The sequence below is a fragment of the Antedon mediterranea genome, chromosome 6 (assembly GCF_964355755.1).
Source record: "Antedon mediterranea chromosome 6, ecAntMedi1.1, whole genome shotgun sequence".
Classification (NCBI taxonomy): domain Eukaryota; kingdom Metazoa; phylum Echinodermata; class Crinoidea; order Comatulida; family Antedonidae; genus Antedon; species Antedon mediterranea.
In genome coordinates, this window is record NC_092675.1 from 4,769,125 (window position 1) to 4,781,833 (window position 12,709).

Sequence of the window (12,709 nt, forward strand, 5' to 3'; positions counted from 1 at the left end):
ATACAGTATATGTTTTAACAGTATGGTCAAATCCTATTTAGGGAGACATATTATTGAGTCCTGAAAGTGTTACTTTACTTAATAGGGATTATAAATACTGTATTCTCTGGGCTATTTAAAAACAGATACAACCACCTATCTTATCAACTTAATATAATTGACAATGGCTCATAATATATGAATGTTAAATTATTCTGAAACTTGAAATAAATTCATAATAAAAGTGTGTGACAAAATAATTAGAATATTTTTTTATTCATAAATTAATATCATCATTGCATGAAAGTGGATATGTGTCTGCTTATTTTTTGTAAGCACACAGTGGAATGCAATATTATCAATTTAGCTTCCGTCTCAGGCTCAATCCTGCACCACATTTTTTTTTTTCGCACCAAACTTATAACCAGGTTCCATCTAATTCAACTCCAAAGTGTTCATCTTTCAGCGTTGCATTGTGTGGCATACAAGCACAGAGAAAATTTATGGTTCCACTACATACAAATTAAAACAATTGCACAACTGCAGATATTTATTCTCCTTTAAAATGGGTGCATCCAGGCTTTTTTTAAACGGAGAACACTAACGTTAATAATCTGTATTAATAATTTCATTTTGTCTGTCACAAGAGGGGAGCGCGTGACTTGGATCTACCCCTGTTTAATTACAAATGGACAATATTGCTGATATTATTTCCCACAATCAGCAATAAGCTGTGGTCATGACAACATGTGGGAATATGTGATTTGCACAGTATGAACATGGATGGCACATGAATTGTAGGATGGCACTGTTGTTAGTACGTCAGCTGCAATCAGGAGTGGAGTTGTGGCTTGGTGGTTATGATGCTTGGCTACCACTCCAAGGGTCCTGGGTTCAAGTCCCGTCACATGTCAGGATTTTTTCAAAGGACCAAATTACAACTCCACTCCCAAAGACTTGTAATAAGACTTTGTTTATGTAAAGCATTTTGTGTATATGTTTGTCTTGTGAACCTCTGAGGGTCCCTAATGATCAGCAATAGCTGGATGGATCACCCTCATTAAAATATGGTTAAAAAAAAAATCTATGCTTTCTCAAAAAATGTTCTCAATCTATATGTTCATGTACATCACCAACCATTTCTTGGTGTAATCTAGCGACAGCCTGACCACAATGTTGATACATCATATATATTGTAAACAAACTTAAAAATGCAATTGAAAACCATAAGATGTAATCAGGTTCCTTTGTTGGTATGCTTGGTAAGGGCCCATCATAATCTTCAGGTAATACATCAACTGACGAATCAGGTTGAATACCTAAAAATAATATTTAAACACAAAACATTTAATACATTTTTATACCGGGCTATTATAAAATATGTGTATAATAATATGTAACTACAGTAATAGTAGGTTGATTTCCTTACCTGTATAATTTTTTATAAAATCTCTAAAATTCTCAAAGGTTCTTGTGTAATTAAATCTCATAACAGGTTTTCCTTTATAAAATAGTAATATATTTGGAACAGCTACTGTTCCATATCTTGTATTTAAACTGAAAAAGAAAAGCAACCATGGTTTATTGAGAGGAGAAGGAAGAAGAAAGATATATATTTATTATATTATATTTATTTATTCAAAGGCAAATTACTGTACTACTCAAGTAGTATACGTATGAAACGCCATATGTGCCAAAATATTTCTCTTTTTACTAATATTAAAACAAAACTCCATCTGGAACCCAGACTAAATGAAGATACTGAAAGCTATGCTTACTTGTTAAATTGCATAGTGTCAACAGCAAGGACATCCAGCCCTGGGAAGGCACGTCCAATGGCGTTGAGATACGGTGCACTCTCTGCAGAGAACTTGCACCATGGTGCATAGAACATTACGAATGCACACGATGTGTTTGTTACATTCTTTACACTGACTATATCAAGTAACTTAGTGGTATTCACAATTCTAACAATGGCAGTTGAATCTTCTTGTTGCACAATGCACGGATACTTTACTTTAGTTTTGTTTAGCGAGTTGATATCGTTTAATTGCTGACTTTGAGAGTTTGATGCATTAATTAACATCTGAATAAACTCTTGTTGTTTGTTATAGATGGTGACGTTATTTTGTTGTGCTTGTTGAGATTCTACTAATACTTCTGTGTCCACTGTAGTTGCATCATTTTTTGTTGCATGACAAGCCAGAACACCTATTCAAAAAGTTAAATAATGTACTCATGTACTTTGGAAATATTGTTTGATACAAAAAGTGACATACAATTAACCATCCAATTTATGTATGTGTTATGCGCGATTTGAACGATTTGCGCAATTTGAAATTGCGCAAAAAAAATCCTTGCGCAATTTGAATTGAAACATGTGTTTCAAATTGCGCAAGCAACGTATTAAATTGCGCAAGTAATCTGCAAATTGCGCAAGGTTTTTCGACAGATTGTGAAATCATGCACACCCATATTTTTATAGTAATTTCTAAGAATGATTCAAAATTAAAGATAAATATCGCATTTCCTTATTTTAGTAGTGCAAATATTGTTATAAGTTAGCATACCGTCGAAGAACCGACGAAGGAAAACGAAGCGGTGGTGTTCCACCAGGCGGGCGTGGCGCGGGCGGCCGGCTATACTACTCTAGCCTAGCTAGGGTCTGGACTACTGATACTGACTAGGTTACATGGCCTAGCTTAAACTAATATTAAAAACTTAATTTTTACATTTATTTTGATTTATTTCAAGTTACAGTGATAATATTATTTAATTGTAATAATAAATGTTATGTATTTATTATACACATGTTATCTTCGCATTTATTATGTTTTATTTTGAGTTATTTAGTTTCCAATAAATTATTATAATACCGATTGTCTGGTAGAATTTTGTTGCGCAATTTGAAAATTTACAGTTCGTTTTCAAATTGCGCAAAGGTGTCATTTTGCGCAAGAACTATCTTGCGCAATTTACAAATTGTGCAGCGCAATTTAAAATTGCGCAAAGATTTTCTTGCGCAATTTGAAATTGCGCAAGTTGATTGCGCAATTTGAAATTGCGCAAAAAAATCCTTGCGCAATTTTAAATTGCGCAAGAATTCTTTGCGCAATTTCAAATTGCGCAAGGATTTTTTTGCGCAATTTCAAATTGCGCAAATCGTTCAAATCGCGCATAACATATGTATTGATAAATGATAATTATACTTATTAGGCCTAGTAGGCTAGTATTATTGAGTAAAATATAAATATATATATATATAAAACATTATAATATAATACAATACGGTAGCCTCAAATTGTGCATGACATTATTACAATATTATTTATATTAGGCCTATTATTTAATACCGGTTATTGAGAGTTCGAAACGACCAGGAAAACCACTACAGCAGCTAATTACACACACACACACTCTCTCTCTCTACTAATTAGATTCAGAGTAGGCCTAGGCCTAGATAGGGTCCTAGTCTAGCTCCCTATATATAAGAAACTTATACAGTTACGGTACCCCAAATAATAAATTTAGAAAAAACTGATTTTAATGTCCACTATATTTAATTTAAAATACCTTTCAGAAGTAGTATTGACCACAAACTTTGAAGTTGGAAAACAACCATGCTTTTTATATTCGTCTGATAAATCAGATTTTGAACATGTTGCCCTCTGGAGTTGAGATTGGTATTTTATTAGTCTCCTTCTCCCCTTAGCGCTGGGATAAATCAAAGTATATTCTTTGGATAAATTAAATTACAACACCATCACCATCACCATCACCAGCAGGAGCCCTCTCTCAGTCTCCTCTTATTTAAAATGTAATATTTACCAAATTGAATACATAACTACTTATGAATTTTATTAGAGTACACATACACGTTTTTGAAAACTTTTTACACATATTCAAAATGTTTGATGGAACAAGACCCAATGAGAGGTATGATGATACTTGATAGGCCTATACCTAATTAAATTGCAATAATTTTGTCACGTACAGTAATAACATCATCATCAGTGATATTTGTTTTGATACAGATGCAAGAGAGAAAAAAATCACGGCATTGATGATTGTCTATATTATATGCCATCAATTCAAAGGGTAAAAATGAAATAAAAATCGAATGATTTGTCACGTGATTTATTTTAGCCAATCAATTAAATCGATGGTTACTATAGAAATAGCGTCCTATGTATTGTTACTACTCCCTCTGCTATATTTATTTTTGTTTTTGTTTTACGCTCAAATATAAATCTTCCCGATTATTTATTTTAAGTTGTGTTTCTGGTGATAAGTAAGCTATGGAGGCCGCGGGTAGTAATACATAAGATCATCATGGATGTATAAAAATACCTTCATGGATAGTATACCTAAATTATCCGTTCTATTATTTTTTTGGATTATTTTCACATGATTTCAAAAGCGCATGTGATATTATAAAGACTCCAGTTAGATATTAATCCTTTAGAAACATTCTAATATTAAGTACCAGTAATTAGCACCATCATGTGGTTGGTATATATATATATCGTGGAGGTAATTTATTAAAGCATGGAGCTATAAATTAAAGCCATGCCCAGTGGGACTAGAATAAAAGTAAATTTGGGTCATGCGCATGAATTACTATAAATGTTTTTCTATTTTGAGGATAATGCAGTTAAATGTTGTGGTAGTAATGTATCTTAATATGTATACTACCGGAATCGAACCATCGAGCTATTAATTATCCATGATCGAACAGTAAAAACAGAACAAAAAAACATTTCGAACAGCGCCACCGCTTTAGAGGGTGTATGATCAATCAATTGAATTGCTTATTCAAAATTATTTTGTACTGATCTTCGACTCAAAGCAGTGAGCTAGCCACCGGGCCGGTTGTTCCACGTTACCGTAGTGCACCATATAGTAAGTTTATTCATAAATTATGCGTTGAAGTTTTTAATGATGATTTTGATAGTTTTATTCTTTTTAACCTAGCGAATTTGAAATAATTATATTTTTATGTCATTCATTAGAGGTTGGATTAATTAGGGGCGTGGTATCCTTCTTGCCAGTCGATGATGTGGTCTGATAATCCCTCACCACTCGCATGTTTAGAGTTGATACTTAAGATAATCCAAATGCGGTTTATATACCTTACCAGGTGCCGCTATTAGTTTATTTAAATTGTTTATCAAAATATGTACCCGCCATCCATATATAGGGGCCTAGCCCGGTAATTCCCTAGCCCTACCCCTTTACTATAACATATTTCAATACTTCCGTTTTGATGGAGGGCATGCATTGGCATTGCCACCCACCCTGGACTAATTCTTTTCATACTCTTACGTAATATAGTAGGACTTAATTAGAAAGAATTCATCTATGAATTTGGCCTTTCAAGAAGCACTAAAAAGAAATTTGGCTTGCATATTAATGTTTAGAATGTATATATTTTAACTAATTCGAAAAAAAAAATTTCATATGTTAATATATCCTATTAACAAATAAATGGATAAACATAATTTAAAATTGTTTAACCTATTAAACTTGCTATGTGCTGTCACAGTTTTACCAGTACCACTGTATAGATTGCATTCATTTGGGTGTTTACTAAACAAAATACATGAAGAAACTTTACATACAGTTTATTAATATTTACGGTAACAAACATTACATTTTTTAGGAGACCGATTCAAGATGGTTGTGGAAATCAACAGAACATCTCTTCATTTCTCAAATGTTTTTGAGTTTGAAAAAGGTTTTGATCATCGGCCGAAGGTCAACTGGTTTGCGGAGAACTGGAGCAAAGCCTTTCTGTATTCGGCCATCTATGTGGTGTTAATATTCGGTGGCAAATTTTTTATGACCAACCGACCCCGGTATAACCTCCGCATGCCGTTGACCATCTGGTCAATGACACTAGCGGTTTTTAGTTGGATGGGAGCAATACGATTATGGGCAGACTACATATTCTTTGTGAAACAATACGGTTTTAAAGCTTCTATGTGTGACCCTATATTTTACCAAGGCGTAACCGGTTTCTGGTCGTGGTTATTCATCTGCAGTAAATTACCCGAGTTAGGAGATACAATTTTTATCATTCTACGTAAACAGCGTCTGATATTTCTTCACTGGTATCACCACATTACCGTATTACTGTACGCATGGTACAGCTATGCTCATCTCGTTGCACCTGGTCGTTACTTCGTTCTCATGAACTACACCGTGCATGCGCTGATGTACACTTATTACGCATTGAAAGCTTCGAAGATCATGCCAGTGCCGACGTGGGTCAACATAATGATTACGACGCTGCAACTTCTACAAATGATTGTCGGGTGTATTATCAACGGATATGCGTACATGTTCCGGAAACAAGGGGAAGTCTGCTCGACGACTGACATGAATCTTAGAGTTTCATTTCTTATGTATTTTAGTTACTTCCTCCTTTTTGCCCATTTTTTTTATAATACATATATGCTACCAAAACGCAATCAATCCATTGAAAAAGACCACCTGAAAAAGCAGTAGATAATCTACATAAAACTAAAATTTAACTTATTAATTCAGTACAATGAAAGAAAACTTGTATGCTTTTTTTTAACGAGGAATCATGGTATTTAAAGTGTTGTTTCTGGTATGTACAGCAATTGAAAAATTCCATACAAAAATTTAAATAAATCTTTTAAATATTTGATTAAATGATTAATGAAATAGTTTACTACTGAAATGGTTCGCTACACTATATCCCACCACCTAACGCCTACTGTATGCTTCCTTCCACAATTCTTAAACAATTCTCCAAATATAACATATTGCTAATTATGTAAAAGTGTAATATTAAATACTTACTGTGGAAAAACATAACTTATTATATAAAGTAAAGTATTGATGTTACAATATGATTACTATATTGATTACAGTAGACTGCTATGTATTTAAGAAAATATAGTATTTGGTAGTACAGTATTTACATTTTTTCATTTTCAAATATGCTGCTCTGAATGTTTTACAAAAATGTATTGTATTAATACACATTTTGTTGTATCAACCAAGTTGGTTGGAATAGGTCTATGTAAAGTTATCTTACAGGATATAAAGATATAAGTAAGTAAAAGGATATATTGAAGTCCTTAGTATATTATCCACAGAAGCTTTTTCAAAATTTAATTACATTTTTTTTATTTTCCAGAAAAAATAAAACCTCACAGCAGCTGTTATAATATTATTAATAAGCCATAAAAATATATAAAAGCCATCTCAGTTTAAATATTATTATATAATGCAGCTCATATTTATATGTTAGTAGATAATGTAGATAGTTATATCAAAGTTCAAGTGTAAAACGCTGCTTAATTAAAATGCAGCTGTATTGTTTTGCTATCTGATGACCTCATCTTATCATCATCTTACCCATCTCAATTCTTATGCAGTTGCATCATATAATTTGAATACTGTACTACAGGAATTATATATGAATACAGAACATATGATTAAAACTACTAGAGCGTCAACTAGGCATAGCCATTATCATTTTCAACTCAACAAGCTGCGATTGTGTTGACCATCTAGGTCTTATAGTGCGTCTACTGTTAAACATCCCTCCTGAATTCTGTATCAATATATTTTGTAATTAAGATTGTTTGTAAATTCAATGAGATCGTCGTCCATAAACTTATTCATAAATTCAACGTTAATTCATGGTTGTGTGCATGCAAATTATTTGTTTTAAAAATGTTGTTAAAAACATTACAAAATGGTGTTAAAATTTGTCGGTTAATTCAGTACAGTATTATTATTTATACCATATGTTTACCATGTTTATCCATCAAAGAAAATCTATTAAATGATTTTTACTAAAGAAAACTACTTTACTATTAAATTATCATGTTTTCTTACTGTTTAATGTACGTCATTTATACCTTTTATATTCATATATAATAATTGTCATTTATATCTTTGTATAATGTTAATTTAACTGAAATTTCTGATGTTGTCTAAATATGCAAGTAAAATGGAATGTGCAGGCAGAAAAACCCAAACTTGTCAACCAGACAGGATAATATGGTGAATAAGATTTTAAACTGTGCTTCAAATGTCATATATACATATAATACTACCTCCAATACAGACAATCCATCCAATCACACTGTCTCTAATTAAGGACCATCCAATCACACTGTCTCTAATTAAGGACCATCCAATCACACTGCCTCTAATTAAAGATAATTTTCAGTTTGGTTTTTTAACTAGATGTTGTCTCTACATTATTTGTAAAGATATATTCATTCAATTAATAATTACAGTATTGGTTATTTTATTTATTTTTAGAATGTAATGTTAGAATGTTCATTGAAGGTACACAAGATTTTTTAAATAGATACAAGTTAATTTTTTTTTAAATATGTAAATCAGTTTTGTTAAATCCAATGCATACTTAACTTAATTTAAACATTTTTGGGAATTTGTACAAAATCTTGCAATGATAGTAATCTTTAAGATTCGGAGTGATTTGAAAATGTTCCCAAAATATATGATTTGTAATTCAAAGAATTATTTCAGTTGTTTGTATTTAATATATAAGTATTAGTTGCATTTGTTTATTGTGAAATGTTGAGCAGGCCTTGATAGCATCGTACTCTGTTAACGTTTCATTGGAAACTTTCTCCTAAATGATGGCCAAACAAAAATTGGCTTGAAGTCGGAAATTATTTCCATAGAAATGTTCTTTGTAATCGCTAGTAATAAACAAAATATACTTAAATTGTTACATTTTCATGAATAATGTGGTTCAGGTGGGATTAAACAAAAAAATAATAAACAAAGTTGAATTGCTAATTATGTTCTTATTTATGTGTTTTTTTTTTATTTTGGCCTACATGACATGCCTACTATTATATTGAATTCTCTTGACGCAACAAAGACATATTTAATACAGTATTTAAGATTCTTTCCCACTATAACGCAACGCAACGACGTAAGCCGCAACGCAAGCGAATTGACCAATCACAAGGAACGTTTCGAATGATCGATTGGATTTGGTCAATTCGCTTGTGTTGAGTGCTAGTGGGGAACCAAGCTTTAACTGTACCGTAAGCTTGGTTCCCACTAGAACGTAACGCAAGGACGTAAACGCAACGCAAGCGTTTTAACCAATGAAAAGCGAAGTTATAGACAGTTAGCAATCACAAGCGAATAAGCCATCGCTTGTGATTGGTCAATTCACTTGTGTTGCGTAACGTCCTTGTGTTGCGTCGCTAGTGGGAACCACGTTTTAGCTAAACGTGATGATCAACTCAAAGTTCATTTATACAGTACTTTTCTATTCAGTTTCCTCAAATTTAGCAGCCCCTTAAAATTGGTCTTCGCGTCAGACCTGCAATTCACACTTGTTTCCCCATGTAACTCACTCTACTCCTCACTCCCCAACTCACTCTACTCCTCACTCCCCCACTCACTCTTGGTTTTCCTTATTTACTACAGAATAATGATGGAAATTGTATTTTTTGTTTGTGCAGGGCCCCAGGGAAGGACAACAACCATGTGTTGATGATCTGGGCCTCCGTGGTTAAATAAAGTTGAATTGAATTGAATGATCCACCTCCACCAATGTATAGAATTATAATTTCATTGGTAGGCTACCGTACGTGAGATAGGATGACCAAAAAACGTTCTCCGTGGCGTAAGTATGTGAAATTCCCCCACACCTCTCATAGGAATTATGCAATACTGTTTAGTTTGACGAGATACTGATTGTTGTGATTGTAGGTTCTAAAGTTCAAGTTTGAATATACAGTAATTGTTCCTACTGTAGGCATACGGTCTTTTTCTTATCATCTCAAGTGGATTATAATTGTGATATTACAATAAACGGAACTTAAGGGAGGGCGGGGGGGGGGGATCATGTCACGTGTTTTTTGTATAGAATGATCAGTTTTAAGTCAAAGGTTGACATCAAATGCGCGATGCTCCGTCATCGCATGATTTTGCTGTAATCGCTGTCATTAAAATATTGCTATATGATATATCATGAAGCATATCCATGAGGTGATTTAGTGTGCCACTGCCAAATATGAAACATAAACGCATGTCATCATTTTTGTAGCTTTAAAATATAATGTTGGCAATCCATAAAATATGCTACTGCTTGGATGATTTGAACAGCTATTGAAAAATATTCAATTTGGTGTAACAGTATCTAGTTAAGTATCGATCGGATCAATAAAAGTTACCGACACCTATAGTGTGGACGATCGCCGGTTTTTGTTAAGAAATGATGACGTAACAACGAATATATAACATTACTTAATTCTATTGAAATTAGTAGAATTAATTAATAATTAATCAATTCATAATTATATTTCTTTATAGTAGCCTAGTAGTTGTTGAATTGATGAAACTTATTATTAGGCTCAAGTAATTATGAATATTTAATGCATACAGTAATTTGAATTTTGCTGAACATGCATTTTAATATATCAGGCCGGGATTGTACAGTACTTAGGCCTATAATAATCTCGTAAGAAACTCATTTGGTACAGACACTGATGTCGATTTATTTTAAATACACACATTAGGCCTAACAAACACGACCTTTGATTAATTAAAGTATACATACAGAAGTATATATCTAATATTCCAAAAGATAGAGTTTATCATTAATCATCATGGCAGTTTTGAGTTACTTAGAGTGTTGTGGCAGAATTTATGACGTCAGGATTATCTCAAGACGTAGCAACATTGACGTCATCAGGATGATTTCGTTTTCCTTGTTCTGACAAATGCTTGGTAGTAGAAGTTACTGAACAAACCAATCATACTAAACGCGTAAAGTATACTGTAAACACAGAATCCATGAGATCTATATCCGATAGTAGTGTGGAATATGGCTATAACGAACTGTGCAATCTGCAGCTGCGTTATTCGTTTCTTCCACGCCGGTGACTGATTCGAATCATAGGCTGTTATACTATAATAGTAATACAACCAAACGTGTACAAATGAGTTTAACGCAAGAAGAAACGCAATGCCAGCATAGGGAGAGTGATGATAAGCAAAGTCACTGAGAAGCACCATAGAAGAGTGGTGGTAGACATGAAGAAACGATACCTGACGACTCTTGTGACGTAGTATCATAAAAACAGTATCTAAAAGTTCGACGTTTTTCATGATCCAGTACACGAGGAATGCGTATTTGAGAACGTCAGTTGAACTGAGTACAAAAATGGAACCGATATCGTACATACCGTAACCATACGCAAGACACGTACCGATGCTTGCTAAACTACAGAACAAGTTGTATACGACCATCACCTGAAAATGAAACATTGATGTCAATATACTTGAATTGAATGTCCCTGTTTGCAACACCGTTATTTCATACACAACCTTCTACTTCACTGAATCATGCACTCTTTATGACCGCACCACATCTCATCCATTGGTGTCGCCACCATTCTTACGGTCTAGATATGTATAACAACATTTCCTCTAGCATGATAGTCGTTTTTGGAAAGTAAATAATCACTCCGTACGTTTAACATTAATAATGCAGACTTACCCATCTTAAGGACATCGGTTCTGTGATATTTTGGTAAAAGGGTGCCAAGAACACCATAACCAGATAGCCTACCATTACAGGAAAGGACTGAAGTCCGACAAAGAGTTTAACGACGTGCCAAATCATTCTAATAAGAGATCATTTAAAAATAATTTAAATATGAGTTCATTTTCCCCTCTATTGGCTTTATTCTTTTTCATCTATTGGCCAAGACTGCGTACTTCTTTTCAGGGAGGGGACTGTCTGTTATATGACTTGGGGTTGAAGAACATTCCATTACGTCATCAAAAGATGAGAAAAAGAAGGCTACTTTGAAGTCTGGCTATAGGAAGCAGCAGAACATTTCTGAGAAAAGGCAACCTGTGAACCGATATATAGGAAGGGGACTTCCCTACTTCACATACAATAAACTAATGGCACGTGTTCAATGCAGAGAGTACGATACAACCTCGTACCACCAAGCCCCTATACAGCTGTCTTATGAAATTAATAGGGTATTCGATTAATATAGGCGGTGTGACTGTGTGTGATACGGGGAAATCCCTTTCGGTTCACAAGGCACAGGCAGACAAATGGAAAAGAGCACAGAGGCGTACAAATATTTTTGGCTTCATAAAACGCTAGGAGGGCACCTGCACATATTTTAAGTTTTCCTTAGAATCTGGCATTTTAGTAAGATTAAGATTTAGCCCTTATTACAGAAACTATTCAATTAGTATTGGATTTTGTCTACTGTGGCTGAACCTTGTAAATTATAGGAACGTCGTGAAACGTTTAAAATGCTATACCACCTACCTTTATTAATTCGCTGATTTTTTTTTATTGAATTTTAAGTTGAATACCGTTGCTCAGTTCACCTTTGGTCAAGGGCAAGCTAAGTTAAAACCACCACACCGTGACGAATACAATGAGATCCTAATCGGCATTTCCATAATTATTGAATATTTTACCAGGTCAGCTTTCTATCAGGTTGATTCGGATGTACTCTCGGTGCATTTACTCGCATCGGTCTGTTCGCCGAACAGAGTTTTACCTTTTAGAAAGTTCGTTCTTTTAACGCCGCTTATTGATCGAATAACAATTTATCAATGCATGCAGTTAAAAATAGGCTTACGTCTCAGACTGTAGTTTTCATTTATAAGTACCAAAACTATTTTGCACATCGCACATTGAACAAGATGTTTTATTTTT

The 12,709-nt window shown here is 33.6% G+C and overlaps 3 protein-coding genes across 3 annotated transcripts; 1 reads left to right on the forward strand and 2 right to left on the reverse strand.

The window, feature by feature from the left end:
* Positions 1-211: 211 nt before the first annotated feature.
* On the reverse strand, positions 212-3,626 carry LOC140052720 (thioredoxin domain-containing protein 15-like). The gene is made up of 4 exons (XM_072098412.1): positions 3,553-3,626; positions 1,758-2,190; positions 1,409-1,536; positions 212-1,298 (listed from the first exon to the last, which is right to left on the reverse strand). Exons 1-4 carry the CDS (start codon positions 3,599-3,601, stop codon positions 1,087-1,089), a joined length of 822 nt encoding a protein of 273 aa, XP_071954513.1. The 5' UTR covers positions 3,602-3,626; the 3' UTR covers positions 212-1,086.
* A 1,195-nt stretch (positions 3,627-4,821) lies between these two features.
* On the forward strand, positions 4,822-8,777 carry LOC140052719 (very long chain fatty acid elongase 6-like). Its single transcript, XM_072098411.1, has 2 exons — positions 4,822-4,881; positions 5,642-8,777. Exon 2 carries the CDS (start codon positions 5,656-5,658, stop codon positions 6,487-6,489), a length of 834 nt encoding a protein of 277 aa, XP_071954512.1. The 5' UTR covers positions 4,822-4,881; positions 5,642-5,655; the 3' UTR covers positions 6,490-8,777.
* A 1,680-nt stretch (positions 8,778-10,457) lies between these two features.
* LOC140051926 (very long chain fatty acid elongase 4-like) lies at positions 10,458-12,364 on the reverse strand. Its single transcript, XM_072097273.1, has 3 exons — positions 12,314-12,364; positions 11,519-11,645; positions 10,458-11,271 (listed from the first exon to the last, which is right to left on the reverse strand). Exons 2-3 carry the CDS (start codon positions 11,642-11,644, stop codon positions 10,708-10,710), a joined length of 690 nt encoding a protein of 229 aa, XP_071953374.1. The 5' UTR covers position 11,645; positions 12,314-12,364; the 3' UTR covers positions 10,458-10,707.
* Between the last annotated feature and the right edge of the window lie 345 nt (positions 12,365-12,709).

Coding starts and splice junctions, on each gene's coding strand:
- LOC140052720 (XM_072098412.1), bottom strand. CDS start 3,601: ATGGTTGTTTTCCAACTTCAAAGTTTGTGGTCAATACTACTTCTGAAA. Junction 1,537..1,757: donor GACACTATGCAATTTAACAA/GTAAGCATAGCT, acceptor TTTCTTTTTCAG/TTTAAATACAAGATATGGAA. Junction 1,299..1,408: donor TTTTATAAAAAATTATACAG/GTAAGGAAATCA, acceptor TATTATTTTTAG/GTATTCAACCTGATTCGTCA.
- LOC140052719 (XM_072098411.1), top strand. CDS start 5,656: ATGGTTGTGGAAATCAACAGAACATCTCTTCATTTCTCAAATGTTTTT.
- LOC140051926 (XM_072097273.1), bottom strand. CDS start 11,644: ATGATTTGGCACGTCGTTAAACTCTTTGTCGGACTTCAGTCCTTTCCT. Junction 11,272..11,518: donor AACCGATGTCCTTAAGATGG/GTAAGTCTGCAT, acceptor TTTCATTTTCAG/GTGATGGTCGTATACAACTT.